Below are 22107 nucleotides of genomic sequence, written 5' to 3'. Positions count from 1 at the left end.
AACTTGTAGAAAGGAAGGATTGTGTTGTAGGGAATCATTTGGGTCCGAAGATATTCACTGTCCCACACTGATCATGGCTCCATCTAGTGGATGGAAAAGAAAATTGTATCGATACAGATTTGATTGAATGAAGAGCCCCTTTATTGGATGACTATCCACATCAGCACATCTTCTCTGAGAATAAACAGCTGCCTTCAACCCAACCTCAGATGGAATAAAGGTATACCGAGGGACTGCATCCATGCCCACCAAAAGACTACTCCCTTTTTAGAGTTTCTCAACTCCATTTAGAGTAAACAAGATGGAAATGCTCCTCTTTAGAATACTTATACTTCAGTATATACCAGTAGTTGGTGTATTGTTTACCCAATTGATTGAAACTCCCCTGTAAACTATGATTTAATTGTTATCTGTATGCTGGACACTCTCTGTTGTTATTACAACCTCTGACCCAAACAGGAAATTCATTTTCAAACTATGTTATGAAACGGACTGTGGCCAAAAATGCCGACATAAAAAGCAAGTTATCTGTTGATGCTGGAAAATCTAAATGAAAGTGTCATCAGTGCAGTACAGATACTGAATCTCATATAGGATAACCAAAACCATACTGTAAGGAGCTGTCAAGGGGATGATGATCATCATCATGTTATACTGGGAAAAAGACTCATCATGTAATCACCAAACTAGCTTCCTCTATAATGGTTTACTTAATAATGGACATGTAATGTTGAGAATTGAACATTGATTGCATATTTTAAATCAATATACAGTTTATCAAACAATAGCAATATTTAATTATTATGCCATCACATAAGAAGAAGAATTAAAAGCCCTGTAAATCTGAGACTGTTACATTAAACCCACTGATTACTGTATATTATTATTATTATTATGTATATACATGATAATAATTCTCTGTATGAACATTGTCATTACCTATATTTCTCAAATTCTGTTGAAATGATAAAAATATCATTCTGCAAAGGAACTTCCTTTGTGTCTCTTATACTGTATAATAATAATCTGCTCTTCATTGTTCCCACGAGAAAGTAAGCAGTGATGTAAACAGCAGCAGCAGCAGCATGTGAAGCATCATCATAATGCGGTGTGTGTGTGTGTGTGTGTGTGTGTGTGTGTGTGTGTGAATGTGTGTGATGCTGCTGCGTGTCCTTACAGTAACACACATTAAATTCATAAGAGAAAAAAATACAGTGCAGAGCTTTTTCACAGGCGTCTCTCATGTTCACAAATTAGCCCACATTTAAATAAATTCAAGCGAGCTGTTACACATTAAACTGGGGGTTTTCGACTGACTTTAGGGATGAAAAGTTTAAAAGTTTCAGCCATAAGTACATACAAATAGTTAGTTTTTAACCTGGCTTTTCCTATATTGTTTAAATTATCAATATCAATCTTCTTTCCTTGTCTATTTGCTCTGAATATTTCATCCTCCTTTTTTGTGATATAAATATGGTTTGATTTGACACAGCATGAAGAAAAGAAAGCACAGGATCCATATTCAGATAGAGCACATATACATTTTTAATACAAATATCCCTCTACGATCTTCATTCATCTACCAGGTAAACGTGTCATGCAACGTTACATTTAATTGAGTGAGTAAGTGAGTAAGTGAGCGAGTGAGTAGAATTATGTGAACACGATGCTCAATATTCCAGAAATGCATTTTCTTCTGTTTGGTTTCATTCACTGCTGCACATTGACTGGCACTCACTCATCGCCCATTGATTTCCGCTCCCCGCTGCGCGCTCCCGCTGCCAGGTGGAATCAGACACTGGAGACTCTGCGGCACCAGGAGGACACTGCCGACCCAGACAACAGGGCTCGACAGGACACCCTCCACACCTCCAGCTGGACACACAGACGCAGCTTGAAACTTTCGGTACAGCAGCATGTTCCTGCTGTAACACACAGTCTGGACATAAGGAACATCAACGCAAGGTAGAGCGCTCCCACATTTATTACGTTTGTCACTAATGGATGGCCTATGACATTATAAAAGGGATTTAATCTTAAAATGCTAAACGACGGATAAAGTTGTTGAACTAAAGCTTCTTTGTGTGTAAAGTTAGCACAGTGACTAATTGACTTGTCGCATGATGGTGTCAAGCTGACCCAGCACTGTTTGCCCTTTGGTGAGACGCACTAATTAAGATTTTATTAAAGAACGATTTAAGTTATAAATCATAGTTTGGTTGATTCATAATGTCATGTGTTGTCTTCTCTGTATAGTCTCCAGGAACTTAAGTTGTTAAAACCCCAGTGGTGGGCGTAAATGTGCACACATAACTGTAAAAGAGGCATGTACTGTAGTATTTATTTTTTACACAGCGCTGATACTGAAGCTACACAAGCCTCCATTATAAATGCATACTGTATACTGCAGTATGTTATTGTTGGAGAGCCCATATCTAGCCTGATTATAAATAAGGGTCATCTTCTATCACTTTTAATATCAAGCAGAGCGTTAATTGAGTTCAGCTGCTGGATAAACTATTTGATTTTAAAATGTATTTTAATCAATATATATTATAGATCCAATCTGATAACATAATATGGTGCTGTCACATCACACAACTCTGTTACACTGTATCATCAACAAGTCTGTATGCCAAAGGGTATCTTAATAATGGCTAATTTACAGTATGCCCTATTTTCAAACACACATCAGCACCCAGAGGATTGTGTTTTACTCCAATAGAGGATGAATTAATCCATGCAGATATCCTTTTAATCAGAAGCCAACAAGGAGGTGATAATCTTCCAAGCAATTTGCTCTGCAGCCGATCAGTTACATAAATGTAAGACTGACCATGTGATGACACACACACACACACACACACACACACACACACACACACACACACACACACACACACACACACACACACACACACACACACACACACACACACACACACACACACACACACGCAAGACAGCATGCTCAAGGGTCACTTGTCTGAATCAAAATTAGCGAGATTGAAAATCTGACTCCTTTATAAAGGGTGGATATTTGATAGTCATCATTTCATCTGGTGTTATTCCACTTGGACAGTTTTGTTACTTAATGAGATGTTTGGGAAAAAGCCATTGACATGTTCTCTTATACCTCTGCAAGCTTTTATTATATTAGACACAATTGCGTGATTAATTAGATCATTATACTGATTTTTTTCTCTCTTCAGTTATGCCAAAACACTTTTTCATAAACATAATTTTGGTTTGAGATGAATGAGGACATGAAGATTTGCAAAAACAGAAATGCAACACTCAATTTAGAAACTATTAACCCATTTAACTAAAACCAGCACCAGTAATTTGTATTTTCAGTTCATTTTTTTATATTTCTTTTCTACATAGATATCATAATCGCTTTGAAATGAAAGAGACAACTAGTCATGGAACAATTAGTTGAGTAATAGATGAAAAAACTGAGTCTAAATAAAGAATGTTTCAGCTTTGCAGCTTGATTTTCTTCTTTTAAAGTAAAATGTAATATACAAATATCTAAATTGAATATGTTGGTAACCCTCCGTATGCAATTTTAGTACACTCTGTTTATCACTTCGGAAACTTGTGGTGGATATTTCTCATTATCATTATTAAAGCCATAAAATGCTCTCTGTGTTGAACCTAATGTTCAATGTTCCTCCTGTGTGACCTGAACTCTTTGGCTTCATTCCAGTAACCAGCTGTTACTGTCTGTCTGTCTGTGTGGCTGCTTCTTCTCTGCTGTGTAGGCGAGGTTATAAATAAGAAGCTGGAGTTTTTGCGTGTGTGTGTGTTGTTTAACCAGCTGCTGGGGAGGTTTGTTTGTCTCCTCTTGAGTGCAGGTGTACCCGCTGGCCTCTAGATGCTGTTCTCGGGACTGTTTTAAGACCCCCACCCCCCCCCCCGGGCAGCACTTACCACCCGGCTTTTATCTTAAGGATTTGAGTCTATTTATGTTGGGTCAGCATCACCTGTCTCCTGTGTTTTAGCTGTGTGTGGCTGTGTGTGTATGTGTGTGACTTTTTGAAATGTATTGTTCGAAATCTGTCCAAAAACTAAGTATGTAGAATTATAGATACACTTTGACTGGTGATATCCAGATATGAGTGATGTCATAGGGTTGTAGTTTGTCCTTTTTCTGAGACACCAGAGCCAAAAAACATTATGATGATCTCCAGAAGTCTCCAGTGGAGAGTTTGGGCAAATTGCTTCTGTAGTGATCACTGGGAAGTTTACTGATAATACATACAGCAGAGAAAATGTTTAAGAACCTATATTTTGAGGTGTTTGTGCTATTTCTGATCCCCTTAGATAAATTATAGCCTTTAAGTGTGTGTGTGTGTGTGTGTGTGTGTGTATCTAGTCAGAGAGGAGCATGAAAAAAGTGCCCTCTACTTTGCAGGGCAGACCACCAGCAGAGACAGTCACATATATATATTATTTATATATTGTACATATTGATAGCTTGATATCCACAGTGTATAACAGGACCATACTCTATCGTGTAAGGTACAGTAAATATGTTTTTTGATAATAAGAGCGACCATAGAGGTTTTCATTCAAACTCATCAAATGTGCTTACTGTACGTTGCATGTTGTCACAGGTTTTATTTTAGATTCATGTTAATATATTTAATTGTTTTCATGCATAGCCATACAAACATATAGAGACACAGAGAAAACAATATAAAAGAAAAAAAATAGTAAAATAAAATCAACAGAGAAAATTGTTTAGAATTCTCTTCCAGTAGGCTACTTTTGAACAAGTATCTTAGCAAAGACATGAAGTTTACCTCTAAGTAAGGTATTGATTTCCAATCCCAGAGAAGTTAACAAATCTCTAACCCAGTGTCTAAAAGGTGTCAGATGATTTTCCAAAGAATATTACTTCTTGCCCGTTGTCACACTAGTTTTACCATCTTGTTTATTAAGTCAAGTCAGACTTTTGTGATAGGAGCGAGATGAACTGTGCCTCACTAAACCTCCAGCATCTTTGAGAAGTGCTTTTTAGCTACACTCAGCATGGCTCTAGGGATGGAAGCGTTGGTCTGATAGACTGTTGGTCTCTGCACCATATTGGTCCGGACTGAAATATCTTAAAATCTACTGAATGGATTGCTATGACATTTTGTACAGGCATTCGTGAGGCCCAGAGGATGAATTTTGATGACTTTAACTATTGGTCGAATAGTAAAAAATTGTAATTTATCAAAAATTTGGTTTATGACCAAATACAAAACTAATGACATTCCCATCAGCCTCAGCTGTACTTTGTTAATTAGCAAAGTGTTAGCATGCTAACAACATCAGTATCAGTATGTAAGCATCGTCATGGTGAGGATGTTAGAACCGCTGTGCCAAAGTACAGTCTCACACAGCTGCTAGCATGGCTGAAGGTCTTGTTTATTTACAGAAACCATAGGAAAATGCACCGCAGGAAAATGTGCCTCCGCTCTTCCGCTGCTAGTCATATGGCTTTTTGACGACTTTTCTTTAGACCTGCTGTGACTTGACATTCAAGGCCAGGGTTGCATGTGAATCATATGGGAGTCATGGTATTAGAACAAGCCTAAGGAACATGCACTTAATGAGTCAAACATAAATCCATAAGACCTTGCCAACAGGCCAGAACTATTGTAGGTCAAGACTTTGGACTGACTACATTTCTTAGAAATAACAGTTGGTCATTCATTTACTGTAGCATGTTATAGGAATATCATTCTTTTAGTCAATTTAGGTTGTCTTTATTCTCATTAATCAATGTCCCAGTTTCCTGTCATGCCTGTCTGCCTATATTGTTTGTCCATCCGGCTACTGTAGGCGTCATATTTCAGTCAGACACATAAACAGGCACACACATCTCCGTGAAAACAATATGTTTAAAAAAATCCAGCCAGCCTTGCAGTTCATTCAGAGTGACCCAAACAGCTTATGGTGATTTATGACCAGCAGGGTCAGCTCCAGAGGAGGCTGTGAGAGGTCATACAGTCAGTTGGGTGGCAAAAATAGACGCCTCTCCTTCACTCCCCCACTTGGTAGATTTGTCTCTCTCAACCCAGAGTTGTCGCTGTAAAGCAAGTGCCTGGATCTTTTGGGTCAGTCTGTTTAAAGATCCCAACTGTTTGAGTTTTTCTGTAGTCCACTGTTGTGCCCACACTGGGTTGACCATTGATGTGGTATAATAATAGCACCCAGTGGAATACTGAACAGTTTTGTATGTGACATGGGTGTCACGACAATAATGATGACATTCCTGTCTGCACCTTTGCAACATGAGTCAACACATGTAACCTGTAGGGTCTTCACTAGGTTGCTTATTGTGTTGCTGTACTAAACTGAAGTTGAATTTGCCTGTTTGGAGTAAGGAAACAGCATGAAGTATGAATGGAGGTGAGGTGGGACAAGCAGGTGGTGATCACCACAGCCGAGTGTTGAAGTGTTCAGACACCTGTCAGTCAAGTTGAACACACACACCAAAATATGTCTCTCTTGAAGGTTTCGTTTAACCCATTTTGCTCTTTGGGGACCATAAGTCATTCATGAACTTTCTCCAGCTGGTTCGATGTTGGGCGGTCGGGACACCTTCCACTTCCAAATCTTGCTGTATGTTTTTCATGAATGTTTCTATAATCGTGTTTGTTCCAATAAGCGGATGATTGGTCCATCTAGCTTTCCTGTACTTTACCTGTTTCCGCCTTTCACAACTTGGACGAGATGTTGGGTTTTGAGAGGCTAAGTCGTGATGGCACAAAAACATTTTAAAATTGCAACAAAGACACAACAGAAAAGGGAAACAAGCTCAGCTTATATTGACTTGTAGAAGATTTGACCTTTGACCTCCACATAGAGATATTTTTTGGAGCCAGCATCTAGTGGTTATTACTGGTAATGTATCTTGCACATTAAAAGAACCAGCTGTGGTGGTTGCTGCTTGGGTGAAAGCATGTGGATGCAGCTAAGTTCACACTCTTTCACACAGTGATATTTACCAAATGTAGCAACATAAATGGGGCACTGTTTCACTGGTTTAAAGACTCCCAATGACAATTGAGGAAGGGACTGTAATGATTCAATTGTTTCATTACAGTAAAATGTCGATAATAGCTTGACTAACAGAGGACGTTTAGCTTCAATTATCACCTACTGTCAAAAACGTCAATCTTAAAAATATGCCTGTTTTGTTTACCACTAGAAACATGCCTGCATCCCAAGGACTCCATAAATACGTTTAAGAAACACTGAATCAGCCAATTGCTCATACAAATGCAAATTATATGAATTTCCTGTGCAACCCAGCTTTGACTCCTGCCTGCTCCCTGGAGGAAATGCATCCCCGGCTATGTTAACTGCTTTACAGAATGGTAATGAGGTGCTAGCTGCATAAGCCAGGGTTCAGGACGATGCATGCTTGAAGTGCTGAGGATGCTGGAGGCAAAAATAGAAGGCCAAGGCTCGAGGTGCATTTGTTTCCATCACTGGTTGGGATTAGCAGCTTCTAAACACTCCGTTCCATTAAGGCTATTGTAACAAAGTACAGGGACTCATGAACATGCACACACCTTTTAAACCGCTCTGACACTCTTACATTGACAGCGCTGCTTCCAAATACAGTAAAGCCAGTGTTACATTCAGAGCGGCAGGCTTGTTTTATTGGTTTTTATATGTCTGGTTAATGGTGCACAGACATTCACAGTGGGGATAAATAAACGCCAGATACAAACCAAACACTACCTGCAAATACTTATTATGGTATGTTTTATCCTATGTGAGATGTCAGATCATTACACTTGAATATCCAGGCTTCCAAGCTTCTTTGCTTTGAAGTGCAGTGAGTGAATTTATGACACATAAAGCACATTATTTAAGACTCAGTTAGTACATTTTGACCATTTAAGTGACACCAATTTTCCTTCAACCTGGTTTTCCAGCCAGGTTGAAATTCTGTAATTTACTTTTAATTATCAAATTGTTCCCGATTTGATGGACAATCTAGCTGTAGTGTTTGCACTGTTTCCAACGGCGTAGTGCAAACAGTGCAGCTACAGTGCAGTTAGCATGTACAGTGAAATTTTGAGAAATTTTTAACCCTGAACTTAGGACACGTGGATGCAGCAACAACATGAAAAGCAACATATAGTAGCTATTTCATTTTTATTTCAGCAGTGATCTTTATCTGAACCTCACATGTCCTCCCTGTATGAGTGTGTGTCACAGTGAAGCGGTCATCCTCTGCTAGGGTGAACAGTGAGTTTCTAAGGACACACACACACACACACACACACACACACACACACACACACACACACACACACACACACACACACACACACACACACACACACACACACAGAATTTCATGGATTTCATTTTGTTAAACATTTATTTTTAACCAGGACAGAAGGTTCTGTGCAGATTGTAATTCACAATTACAACCTGACAAAGAAGCAAAGCAGTAGGGGCAGAGATTTGGGATTAAGTTAAATCCTGTTTATAATATGTATGAGTGAAATGGAGAGAGGGGAGAGAGCGAGACTGAGTAAGAAGGGGATTGAGAGAGAGAGAGAGAGAGAGAGAGAGAGAGAGAGAGGACAAGGACAAGGCCTTGGCTGCGACCAGTCGAATCAACAGCTTCTCTCCTCTGGCGAGGACATGCTCGCTCTGATCAAGCCTAATAACACTGACATCCTGTCACACACACACGCACACACACACACACACACACACACACACACACACACACACACACACACACGTTTTTCTTTCTTACCCACGCCTTCTTGCCTCTTTTTCCTCCCGTTCTCCCTCTCTTTCCCCCTTTTTGTGTCCCTTTATGGATTTTGCACATTAGCCTTGTCACCCAGTAGAGTCAGTGCATTAACAGCCTGGAGGAGCCCCGGAGAGGGAGAGGGAGAGGGAGAGGGAGGGGGCGCCAGTATGTGACAACAACAAAACACATGGTTTTCCTCGGGCTTGTTCTCAACTGCAGAAGTCGAGGCAGAGGGCACGCTACTCTCAGATACATTATGATGAATAAGTTGTGAACTGATATTTTGGTATTTTCTGTTCTTATTGTTGCATCACATCAGCCTCTGCATGCACACAATTAGGATGAGAAAATGTTTAAATATGATGATCTAATACCCTAGTTTCGGCACCCATTAGTGCAGAAACAATTAGTTGATTAATCAATTAAAATATTTTTATAGGGAGAATGAAGCAGTTGGTCGATGGTGGTTTTGCTGCCACAGTGACAGCATTTTGGATCTTAATATCTCTTTTGTCCGTCTTTATCTTCCAGCCAATCAACATAAACAAATATTGTATTGTTAACAGTGTGCACTTGAGCTTGACTCTAGTGCATGCACATATTTTTACTCTCACCTCTGATGCAGCCTATATAACCAACGTGGACATTTAAACTCTTCTTAAAAATCAACCACCACTTGTTTAATAAGCTTTAATGATGTTTAATCATTTGTTTTCAGCAAACACACACACACACACACACACACACACACACACACACACACACACACACACACACACACACACACACACATATATATATATATATATATATATATATATATATCTTGAGTGAAAGAGTGCAGTTTTTCAAGTCAAGTGAAAAGAAAACTTTGGCTGTATGTTTAATTTAAGTCTTTTCTCTCATTGTCTTCATTTCCCATCAATCTGACACCAACACACACTAAAACTTCTTTTTGTCATTTTTGTCACAGAACATCAATTTACATGAATTCCCTCTCAACCATAAGCACTACATGCCTAACCTCATCCCTTAGTTTTTCACACACACACACACACACAGGTTTGTTGGTATCAAGGGTTATATTCCTTGTTGGCAGCCTAGCATACTCTAGGTTAATTATGATGTGTTATTACCGTGTGTGTGTGTGTAATGTAAGAAGGTGCCACAGAGAAAAACCTAAGAATTTGCACTTGCATGTACTTAGATTTACTGTGAGGCTTCACTCTCTCTCTCTCTCTCTCTCTCTCTCTCTCTCTCTCTCTCTCTCTCTCTCTCTCTCTCTCTCTCTCTCTCTGTCTCCATGGTCGCGCTGCCCCTCTCAGACACACATAGCGCCAACACTTGAGGTGCTGCGAGAGCCAACACAGAGAAAGAAGCAGAGAGAGCACAGTAAATCAGAGACAGAGAGAGAAGGAGAAGGGCTTGACGAATGCTCATCCAGCTGGCTTAAGGTTGTCCTCACTTACTCTGCAAACAAGTGTCTGGGCAGAATGGATTTCATTTTGGTCAGCAGACACCGAGCAGGAGAAGCAGCTCTGTAGATTACTATGGATTATTTCAGACACTGGTGCTGTTGTGATGAATGGGAATGACAGCATGCAGAAAGGAAGATGGTAATATGACAACTTGCTCTATTTGCTGTGACATGCTTTTACTTGCATCCTGTTCAGTCTTTGTTCATGCAGGATTTTGTCTTTTTTGTTTGCTTTAACTCTCAACCTTGAATCATAATTGAACTTTTTACTGATCTTAAAGTTTAACATATACTCACTGAAATGTGTACTTGTTAACAAACATTGCTGAATTGGTTTAATTACATCTTTCCTCCACATCTTTCCTTATACAGTGGCTGTTACTAACAGTTTAAGCAGAGCTGTTAGACGCTTGGTTTTGGTTGATTTAGCTAATATAAAGTTTTGGCATACTTCTGTCAAATCCTGAACTTGTATTTTTATGAAGACCAACCTGTCTAGAGGTGTTGGATGTCAAGTGGCGTTTCAGCTTCCTGGTAAACTCATAATCCATCATATTCCTGTCATATACGCCTCTGTGAAGCATAAATGACACATTAGCTTATTCAAGATATGCCTTTATTACAGGAATATATACTGTAATGCTGTTTCCAGCATGAATACGTTGTTGCTTGATTTATGTGTGTATTTGTGTGTCTGTCTCCAGTATGTGGTGTACGCGTGGACTGTATGGGCCTGTCTTTCTACCCGGGTTTATTATTACCTTTGGGTAACAGCTGATCAGACAAAACAAGTGATTTGAACACATTAACTTGCCCTTGGAATAAATGTAATGGGCATTTTCCTATATTTTTTGACATTTCTTTAGATTACATTGTTAATTAATTGAAATAAATCATGATTATCACTAGCAGCCCTAAACATCTTAATAATACACACCTTGCCTCTTTTAACACATAATGAATGATTCATTCATGTAAGATGTGACAGTTACAACCCTGTCTTCTCTTCAAATAGTACTACAGTCATTTATTTATTACATCCTAACAAGTAGTCTTTTATGTTGAAACATGCATGTACACTGACTGTGTACAAGCATAGCTACCGTAGCTCACACTGGCTGCTGCTCTCTGCAGTGTTTTGACACGAGGTGAAGGTCTCAGGTTACAGAGCATTAAGGCAGATTTCACAAACCAGCCACTGTACCTGCCTCCTCGATCCCCATTTGCTGGCATGTGAGTCATGCAGGAGGAGAAACCGTCCTACGGCATCAGGGAGGTTATGTTGGAAATTAGTGCTGTCGGATCTATGGATTTGAATCTGCAAGTTTAACACTTTCTTATATTTTTGCCTGTTGAGATTCTCAGCCTGCATATCCTGCTGAGGACGTTTCTGAATGTATGTGTTGTCACACCTCGGCTGTAGAGAGGGTGTGCCTGGTTGCACATAAAGTAGATGTTGTTTGGCACTTACTGACTGGGAGGATGTTATAGGGAGCTGAATTTTAAAATGCCCGCCCAGCTCTCCTGTAGGTTTGATTTGACAGGATACTGTGCGTGTGCGTGTGCGTGTGCGTGTGCGTGTGCGTGCTGCTGTGATTTTCCCGCCCTGTTTCCAGCATATTTGCCATGTCGTTGAAACCAGAGTCCATTAACCTGACTATTCCTGTTTTGGAAGTGACCTCAATGTTTGGGTATTTGTTCCTGTGTTGACCAGGTTCCACAGAGCGCCCTTTTTCTCTCAGCAGAAAGACGTCTTGTCCCCTCCTAGTGATTCAATGGAAATACACAACAGTTAGCTCAACAGCTCTGTTTGCAAAACTACAAATCATCACCACACCTTTGGAGCCCACTCGTTTATGTCGTTTTGGCTAGGAACTAGGCGGCATCTGCATTCGATGATACAAAGAATGTTTCAGCAACAGTAACTGAGTTGATAGGTTGACTGAGATGGTGTAGCTGTGAGGCAGCTGCTCAAAGTGTTCAACTTTACTGATGGGTGTGGACAACTGCAAAGTGTTCATTTTTACTCTCTGAGTAAAAATGCACTGACCTTTTCCCTGCCAAGGTTTGTACAGAGCTGCACATCATGTGAATACACTCAAACATCAGATAAAGCTTTATATTATATTATATTCATAAGTCCCAATTTGTAAGATAATGATTTGATCTGTCCACACAGTTTTAGGATTACATTTACATTTGATTTGATGTCATGTATTGTGATGATGATGGTCTGATTAGCATGACTGAGTGTTTTCATCCTGTTTTTCCTGTACCTAAGTGATAGATTCTGGTTCTTTGTTATGAAATCTGCCGGTGTGAGTTACATTAAGCACAGCTGTGAGCTAATTACAGATGAGATGAGTGTGTCAGTGAAAGCTAAGCCACACTTTGATATAATAACACGCCTCACACACACGCACACACAGCGCCAACATGTCAACTTACTCACGATGAGTTTAAAGATGTGCTTAAAATCTCGGCTCATTTATAATTCCCTGACGTGTTTTTAATGACTTAAACACAGGCCTTGCTGCCTCCTGACTGCTACTTTACAGCCACCTTCAAACCGTCCTGCTGATCAAGGCTGTCATGATTAGTGTTTGCCTTCCGCAAGCTCCGATTTGCTGATCCCTGTGAAGCTACTAAATATACCGTCTGGCCATCTTGGTGCCTCAGTGGTCATGTACAGTAGCTCTACTCAGCTTGTGTTTATGTGTGACCTCAGTGTAATCTGGTTTGTGCTTTTTCTCGGGTGTCACCGGGTGTGTTGAGGTTGAGAGCCACAAGACGCACTCAGAAAAAGATAACAGAACCGATAAAGAGAAAAAAAACCTTTTCTGACTGTCTTTGTACCTTTTAGTCTAAAGGTGCAGCTTTTAGTAGGCTATAAAAGGTACAACGCTGTATAGGTACATCCATTTACTCCAAAAAAGTAAACCTGCCCACCTTGACAAAAGCTGGAATTTGCTTCCTTTTCTCTTTTTATGCTGCAGATTTCCAAGCTGTAAATAGCACAAAAATAGTAAATTATTTACACAAGAAATGCTCAAAACAGATAACAGCTGTTTTTGGGCAACCTGAAAACATCTGATAATGTGTGTAATAAAATATTTTCATCTCAGAACTCTATTTGGGCTGACAGTATAAGGCAGCAACAATCTGGGGAGCCAACAAACTAGCATTAAACATCCAAATAATTGATTCCAATATGTGAATATTCAAAATAGAAAAAAAAGGACTTGCTCCAATGATTTAATCATATGTATGCTTATTTATAATGTCAAATTATAATATTTTATAATAATAAAGCACTGAAGGGTAAATACCTTGAGATGAACCATATTCTTTTCAAAATGGTCCTTAGACACAAAAGGCTTAAACATTAACAAAATAATAGTAAAGATACTGCCTTCATGATGCGTATTAGTTATGTACTTGTATAGGCCTCTATCTGTTTTAACAAGGGGACTCTTCATCACGGCACATTTTGTACCATGCCTGGTGTGAGGCACTTCTGTGCACATCTTCTGCGTCAGTGCTAATCTGTTTACTGCACAATTGAATTTTCCTCCAAATTACAAAATAGTTAAGATTGTCTGTCACTATCGGTGTTTCCTGGTCAGGGCACGAGAGCTGTTGTCATTCAGAAGTTGTCATTCTCAGTGAATGGCTCATCACAGCAGCAGGCAGAAAACAGCAGTTCATCAGACTGCCGTGACGATGTTGTTAGCGTGGGAATCCTTCCTGCTGAAAAGAAGAGCACAGAAGTCTTACAGTGTTAAAATCACACAAATTGCAAAACAAGAGGGATTTGAAACAATGGAATTTGCCAGAAAAAAGTCTAAATTTTCATTTAGTTTTGTTCAGCATTTCAGTTAATTACCAAAATAGTTACCAAAATAGTTTTAAAATACTTAATAATGGAGAATCATTCTGCACTCACATTACAACATCAATCTCTTTTGCTTGAAACCTGCTTATCTTGTAAGATGGCCATATACTGTAAAATGGAGTCCACTGGCTCTTAAAGTATGAAGTATTAATCAAGTAGGAAATACAGACCAGAAGCAAACTTCTGTGTGCAGTGTAGCAGAGATTTCTTAGATTGAGAATGGTGAGGTGGAAAACTTGCTGAAGTTTTAGTCTGGAGACTTTTCCAACAGAGGTCGGATACAGAAGAATGCCCCTGGCTGGAGTCAACGGGAATTTATAGCTGATGCATTTCATTTGGCCAAAATGCATCCTTCAAACCCCTGACCTTGACTCCTCACTGACTCAGCATCTAAAAATGATCCACCAGTATTTAAGAATTTCTCAGGTGGTAAAAAATGACATTAAGGACTCATACCTCCTCTGGTTTGTCCTCTAAAGGGCACAGCAGGAGGATACACAGATGAAATGTGAAGGTAACAGACATGGATTTATAAGTCTGCCTATGTATACACACAGAAATCCATAGGAAAGTCATAGGATGTAAGTAGACCGAATGTCTTCTCCAAAGAGTTGACCTTACAGGATTTAAATCATGTGTTAAGTGCTACAGAATGAGACTCCTTTTGACTTGTGACAATAATTAACGGTGTCACTATAGGCGCGATTAACCTGTGCCGTAAGCCTTAAGGCTCCTGAATGTGAATAAAATGATCCAAGTCAGCCGATTAATCTTCATGTTCAAAAGAAACAGCACTCTACTAGTTTTACTCTCTACTACTCTCTACTCTACTCTCTTCCCGAAAAGTCAAGATTGTTTGAAAAACATAATTCAGGAAGTTGTAATAATGAAGTGGGATGAAAGAACTGCTTCCTGTACATAAATCCATGTTTGTCCCCAGCTCTTCTTTCAGTGGACCGCAGGAAAGCCATTTTAAGCAGTGTGTGTAATCCAGTAAGGAATCTGTGTATGTCAGCTGCTTTTTTAAAGATGAAAAACCACAGACGTAAACACAGGAAATGAATTCTTTTCATGCTTATTTATAAGCAGTATCAGTGTCTGTAGAGGCTTTGAAGTTTGGCCAAATAATCACATCAGTTTTGCTTATTGTGCTTCACATATTTCTCAGGCATTTTGAATACATAATATTACATAAACTGAATATTTGTGAGGGTACTTCATTGGAAGTTAGTGTACAGTAGCAATCATGAAAACTGCCATTTTTGGAACCAAATACAGTTTATTCGGTTTTCTATTTCTAAACTCCTAAAAACAATTAATTTGGGATTGAGTTTCTCTTTTATAAATACAATGTTAATGTTTTCATTCTTCCCAGGATGTAGTTAATCCAGATCTTTTTACCAGGATTGAAATGAATGAATTATTTTGGAATGCATGTCATCCTCTCTCCTTCTCCCCACATTTCCTGTCACTCTCTGCCAGATACTATCAAATAAAAAATGGAAAATTAACAGATAACACACTTTCAAAAAGTAATATCACAGTTAACGACTAGAGAAATGTCCCAAAGGAATGTATTAAGTCACCATGCATGCTTTCCTGTTTTTTATTGTTAAATATTTAGTTCTTGTCCAGGCAGGAAGCTGCTCGACTTCAGGAATGTGTTAAGACTATTTCTGTTTCATAATGATACTGGACAGAGACATTCAAACTGTCCTCAGCTCCCGCACTGGGACATCTTATCCACAGTAATGTGAGTCGTCATTTATTTCAGTGGCGAAGTGAGAGAGATCTGGGTGTTTATATAGAGCCATGTGAATCTGCAGCAACAGTATGCTGGCCCGGGCAGAAAGACAGGTCCATACAGTCCACACATACACCACATACTGGAGACAGACACACAAATACACACATAGATCAAGCAACAACGTATTTATGCTGGAAACAGCATTACAGTATATAGTCCTGTAAACAGACATACAGTAACTGGTGATTCTCCCAGCTGACTCATATTACCAGCAGTGTTGACACGCTCCAAGCTAAATTTCACTCTTGTTTTGTAATCACTCCAAAAGCTAGAAAGCATTTGCATGTCCTATCACTGCTGATGAGCTTCTGTAATCGCACATACAGCCACATGCGTTACAACCCTCAAAGCCACTGGCTGTATTCAAAACTGCCTACTACAGTATATTATTTATACCGACAAACTGCATTTGTCATGCACTATGAAGCTGTTAAATCAATTTATTTTGCAGTATGCTAGGCCAGGCTTAGCCAGTTTCCAGTTTTGGAAAGTGGAAGTACACAAGAGCAAACCTCTGCTAATTTATATCAATTCACTTTTGTATCTGTGAAAAGCACTTTATTAATACATTTTACTAACTTACTTATTGTTGCAATCATTCCAGCGCTTTGCATTGTGTGACACAGTAGACGAGGTAGACTGGTGCATACTGTAGATTTTTTCCAAAGCAGTATAACATCCGGAGATTTTTGGTATACTGCAGATTTTGCTTTTGTTTGCAGAATGAATATGACCTGCTACGTTTTGGCCAAATCAGTATACTGCAAGTATATTAGGCTGTTTTGAATATAGCCGTTTGTAGCTCTTTGTATCTTTCTTCCCTTGGCCTAATTAAAAGTTAAAGGGTGAATGCCACAGCTTCGCTTTTGATAACATTTAAGAGTAACATTTTACCTCTCTAGGGAACATTTTCACGTGAGAAGCAGATCACACTGTGCAATTAGTCACAACACAATAAGAGCATACATTTCTGTTACATATAAAGACATTTAAACATGATTATGTGTTATTGTATAATTTCCCTTACATGTCACATTCATTTAAATTTCTGCAATTTACAAGATACCTCTTTCCAAGAATCCCAGACCTTCCTAACTTTCAGGATTGGAAAGCATTTCATTTAAATTTTATGAGCTGTGAACTGAATTTGCTTTTCAATAGGCTACATATTGTGCTGCTGAGCCTTCCACCATCCTCATCCTTCTCTCATTTCACAACGACATTACCATCCTCCTTCTCCTTCTCCTTGATGTTATCATGATGACCCATCACTGTGTTTTGTCCCAGCGGGGTGTGGCAGGACTGACCAGAAAGCTCTGAGTCACGGTGTTGTTTCTGGTACTGTGGGGGCTGCGGACTGGCTGAGAGCCCAGCATTTTTTGATCGTAATGTAAGGGGATAAGACAGAGATAGGGTGGATGGCCATTGTTGCTTGAAAAAAAAATAATTAAAACAAACATAGCGACAAAATACACAGAATAAGAAAGAGAATTCAATGAGAGAGTCTGTTTGTTATACAGTGTAGATCCTGCTAGTCTGAAGGCCTTTTGAAGACCCCCAGTGCTACCTTTCTTCCTTTTCAAAGGTGCAGAGAAGAAATGCACAACAGATAGCAGAGCTGGAGAGGGCACTGAGCAAGTGTTAGTCTGAAGGGACATAATTTATCACATCCTAGCTGTCTCCATCTCCCTACATCCATGTCTGTCTGTCTTCATCTCCACAGCTGGGATAGATATGGAACTATTATTTGCTTGATTTTCTAATTTAACTGACCAGAAAGCGAATAAATGTATTATCCAAAATGTTGTATAACCTAAGTGATTTTACTCAAGACAGGAATGTTTTTTGTTTTTTTACAATTTCTTTATTGATTTCTTGCACAAGTAGTACAGTAACAGTGAACATATCCCTCCTCCCCCTGACCCAACCCACAACAAAGTCTCTCTCCCAATATCTGTAACACTACGAGAGCTAAAAGACAAGAAAAACAAAAAGCAAATAATATGACAGTATCACATGTACAGAAAAATGGCACCTTCAGCAAAGCCATTATATGCATAAATACAAAAATAAATAAAAACTGCACCTTTGCCATCACCTTCCAGTCCTTTCCTCTTTTGGGGTTCACCACTGACAGGAAGGGTTTTAAACTAAGACTCATTTCCTTGCTCCTACATTGACATTGATGCAGTTTCATCCAGTAAATGACGCTGAACATGCATCGTGAGAAAAAAGTGGCAGCAAGATTTCATGCTATGTGTCGACATTCACACACAACCCTTACTGATGCCATATATCTCTCAACGGAGCCTCAGCCATGCATGTATATACGTTAACCTCCAAGGTCCACTGCCGTGGCCTTTGCCGGATGCTAAATAAAGCAGGGCCTAAAAGTGGGTAGCGGGCCATGAGTTCAGGTCAAAGGCAATGTGAAACCATAAACCAGGAGGATAGCTAGCCTTGAGACCAGCTATTACAAACTGTTTACTTGGATGTTTCCTGTCAGGCTGGCTGGCTTTATGTTTAATGATGAACACAGAGTGTTTGTGTTTGTGTAACTATTCTCTCACCAGGTCCTGACGTTGAGGACAAGGCCTGTGTAATTTACTGTGAGAAACACCAATGAGATAATGTTTTCAAGTTTTCTATTGTTTAGCATTACTGCATTACAGAGGATTTAGTAAATGCTGTTGGTTGACTTCTGTAGTTCACCTAAATGATAAAGTCATAATTTAAATGAAGGAGACATAATAAATTGATTGGCTGATTGCCAGAATATTGATCAGCAATTTTAATAATCACTTACCTGTCATTTATCAAGTAAAAATGGCTCCAGATTCTCAAATGGGAGAATTTTCTTACATTTTCTCCTTGGGCTTCTGAAAATTGTAACGAGCAATTTCACCTATATTCTTTATAGTTTTTAATAGTAAACTACTCGCTTAACTGAAAAATAAATCTACATATTATCTGTTAGTTGCAGCATAACTATTTCATTTAAAAGGCCATTTCACTCTCAAAGCAAACTACTTACTGCAGGTAATAATAGTGAATCATCATTTGCTTTTTGAATTGGGGATAAAATGTTGAATGACTACAGTGGCTTCTTTATATCATTTTCCATTGCTAAGTGGTTGAACATGTAAATATGTGGCAGGACAGTATATGTTAGAATTATTTTTTTAAAGGTACAGTACATTTCAGGTATTCCTGTATCATTTGTGTGAAGTTTAGATTGGAGAAGTTACTGACTAAATGACAACTTTTAGGTTAGTAGTGCACGTCTATAGCACCCACAGATCACGGCCTGCCTGCCTTGTAACTGATGTAGTGGGGCTCAATAATGAACCAGTAGGACATCTACTTTCTCTCTCTTGTGTTTTTCAGAACTTTGAATCTCTGGAAAGTTCGATCCAGAACCTGCTGTCGGTGCTGTACCCGCCCTTCGAGGCCACCGCCCCCACTCTTCTCAGCCAGCTCTTCCACATCATTGATAGTCGTTATCACGGAGATGCCCTGCGATGCCTGCTGGACTTTCTGGTCCCAGCCAAGCACATCTTAGACACCGTGCAGCAGGCTGCATGTGTAAGTCACTGTCTTATACTGTACACTACAGTGGTGTGCTAAGCTTATGTGTGAGTTTAAAGACACTTTCACTACGTGTTAGTAAGGAACAAAGCTACCCAAAGATCTTCTTGCTGGACGTAATATAATTAAAATAGAAAAAATAAAGTTGTCATTCTTCTAATTTCTGAAAACCTGTACTGTCAATGTACTTGTCCCCCTTTTAGGCTCAGTACTCTGATGTACTTTTCCTGTGTGAGGGCTGGCCTCTGTGTTTGCATGACCAAGTTGTCGTCCACCTCGCTCCTGTCAACCCCCTGCTACTTCAACCTGGCGACTTTTATCTCCAGGTGGCATCATTCTGTGACCAATCAGCTCGCATCGTGGTCTGCAGCCTCCTGGAAGAGGAGGGGCTTTTAGTAAAAGTAGTGGAGGAGACCCCAATCCCTGAAACTTCCTATCCTTGTATATTCAGCCGTGACTGGTTAGAGGAGATCAACCAGGGCCGCCATGGAACGCCTCTCAGCCAATGCCTGCTCGCCACCGAGCAGGGCGTGGTGAGGTTACCATGGGAACGGGTGGCCCTGCCTGATTTTGTGGACGTGCCACTGTGTGCTGGGAGTAGTATGGCCTCTGCTCCTCCTTCAAATCCTCCTTTACCACCTCCGCTTCCTCGTACTCCACCTCTTCCTCATTTTCCTGAGAATTCTGCATCAAATTGTTCATTTCCTCTTTCTCCTTCAAAGGAATCTGCACCAAAACAGTATCCTGTAACCATTCAAAATTCTATTTTAACATCTGCTTCACAACGCTCTGCGTTCACTGTGGAGACCAGAATATGTCCGGCGAGGCACGGCATTGCTGTGTCACTCTGCCTGGTGGATACTAGCGCTGCTTCTTCATCTAGGCTGGTCAAAGTGAAAGAGACTGAAACTGAGCTTAAGCCTATTGGCTGGGTGTCCCCTAATACGTGGGACAGCTCCTTTACTGGGACAGATCCAAATACAGCTACAGAAACTCACACTGTTTCAGGTACATGCACTCCAGCAAGGGGAGATATAACTACGTACAAAGGTGAAGATAAGGGTGTAACTGTGTCTGAAAATATAGGGCCAAATAAACATAAAGATCCAAACAACAAAGATATATGCAGGAGAGGACCAGCAGGCCACGCTGTTGCAGAAGGGGAATATATTGATGTTCTTCAGGCAGCTATGCTTTTTAGTAGAGCTCAGTCAGCAACTGAAGAACAACAGAAATTAGAAGTGCAAAAGCAATCGCACACACAAATCGAACCACAAATGCAAAGACATCCACAAAGACAAGCACAAATGCAACCACGTGCAGAAATGGAGTTATTTGGGCAAGCACAGAGACAGCCAAACGCACAGATACCACCTCAAGCACAGTCACAAGCACATGTGCAGTCACCTACAAAACCACAACCACAAAGTCATTCTAGATCAGATGCTGCCATGTCATTAAGGCCCAACATGTCTGCAGAAACAGCTCTCCGCTATTCCCAATCCTATCACCCTCACCCTGACTCCCTTGAACCTTCTCAGTGTGTCCGCACTGTTCAGTTCTCAGAGAAACCCTGTACCCCGTGCATGAGGAGAAGACAACACGGAAAGGCTTTCAGAGCTCAGGAGCTTAGGTGTCGATACAGGGACTCCTACCAGGCTGCTATACAAAACCCTGTCACCTTTGGAAAGGAGAAGGAGAGCGTGAATATGTTAGCTGTGGTGGAGGAGCATGACAGACTACCAGGGGCTGAAACAGGGGATCCATGGTGTCATGTTCAAGGAATGTGGTTTGATTCAGGGATGCAACACCAGTCTCCTTCCTCTGTCAGTGGAGCCATCTGTAAGGAGTCAGGAGAAAAGAACACTGTTCCATATTGGAAAACAGGAGATACAAACATTGCCCCCTGTATGGATTACAGGGGAAACAATGTTTTAAAAAGTGGTGCGCTACCAGAACAAACAGCTGAAAGGAACACTTTGCCATTTAGGGAACCAAGGGATGCACACCCTGCCAAAACTTGTGGCAATTTACACAAGGTGAATGGGACAAATATTGCGGCAGGAACAAGGATAAACAATAATAGAGCTTTGTCAAGTTCAAATGATCAGTCAGATGTCATCTCTGCCAAACACCGTGGATTACAGTTTCCTTCCACTGAAATTTCATCAATGACCCTCAAGCCTCGTGAACGCCTACAAAGCAGAACTAATTCCACGGGAGCGAGTCCAAACTTTCCTAAGTCTCTTTCAGCGCCACAGAACAGACGGGAGTCCATGTCAGATGGAAGATGTTCATCCCTCTCCACAGCTGTGGTGGACACATCAGAGAAGTGTGCACTAGTCATTGTTGAAGGTCAAAATGTCAGGAGAAGAGAAAATACTGGCTCCTGTGCAGAGATTCCCCAGCTGCATGTGGTCAAATGTAAAAACAGCACAGCCTTTGGACTGGTTTCACCCAAGATAAACAGGAGGAAGATGGTCATTCCAGGTAAAGTAATGTTGTTCTAATTTGATCTTTAGCATGGAGGTTTTATTGGGTTCATTTTCATTTTT

At 40.1% G+C, this 22107-nt stretch overlaps 1 protein-coding gene across 1 annotated transcript in view; it reads left to right on the top strand.

The window, feature by feature from the left end:
- The first annotated feature begins 10225 nt into the window (after window positions 1-10225).
- The window catches only part of LOC114558550 (uncharacterized), a 33326-nt gene continuing 21444 nt past the window's right edge, over window positions 10226-22107 (top strand). Inside the window, exons 1-3 of the mRNA XM_028582611.1 lie at window positions 10226-10401; window positions 19352-19549; window positions 19756-22042. Of these exons, the coding sequence (XP_028438412.1) occupies window positions 10399-10401; window positions 19352-19549; window positions 19756-22042 (2488 nt within the window). The 5' untranslated portion in view covers window positions 10226-10398. The remainder of the gene's footprint in view (window positions 10402-19351; window positions 19550-19755; window positions 22043-22107) is intronic.

Source organism: Perca flavescens, chromosome 7 (genome assembly GCF_004354835.1).
Source record: "Perca flavescens isolate YP-PL-M2 chromosome 7, PFLA_1.0, whole genome shotgun sequence".
NCBI lineage: Eukaryota > Metazoa > Chordata > Actinopteri > Perciformes > Percidae > Perca > Perca flavescens.
The sequence above is the reverse complement of the archived record's forward strand: the minus strand, read 5'-3'. Positions and strand labels throughout refer to the sequence as shown.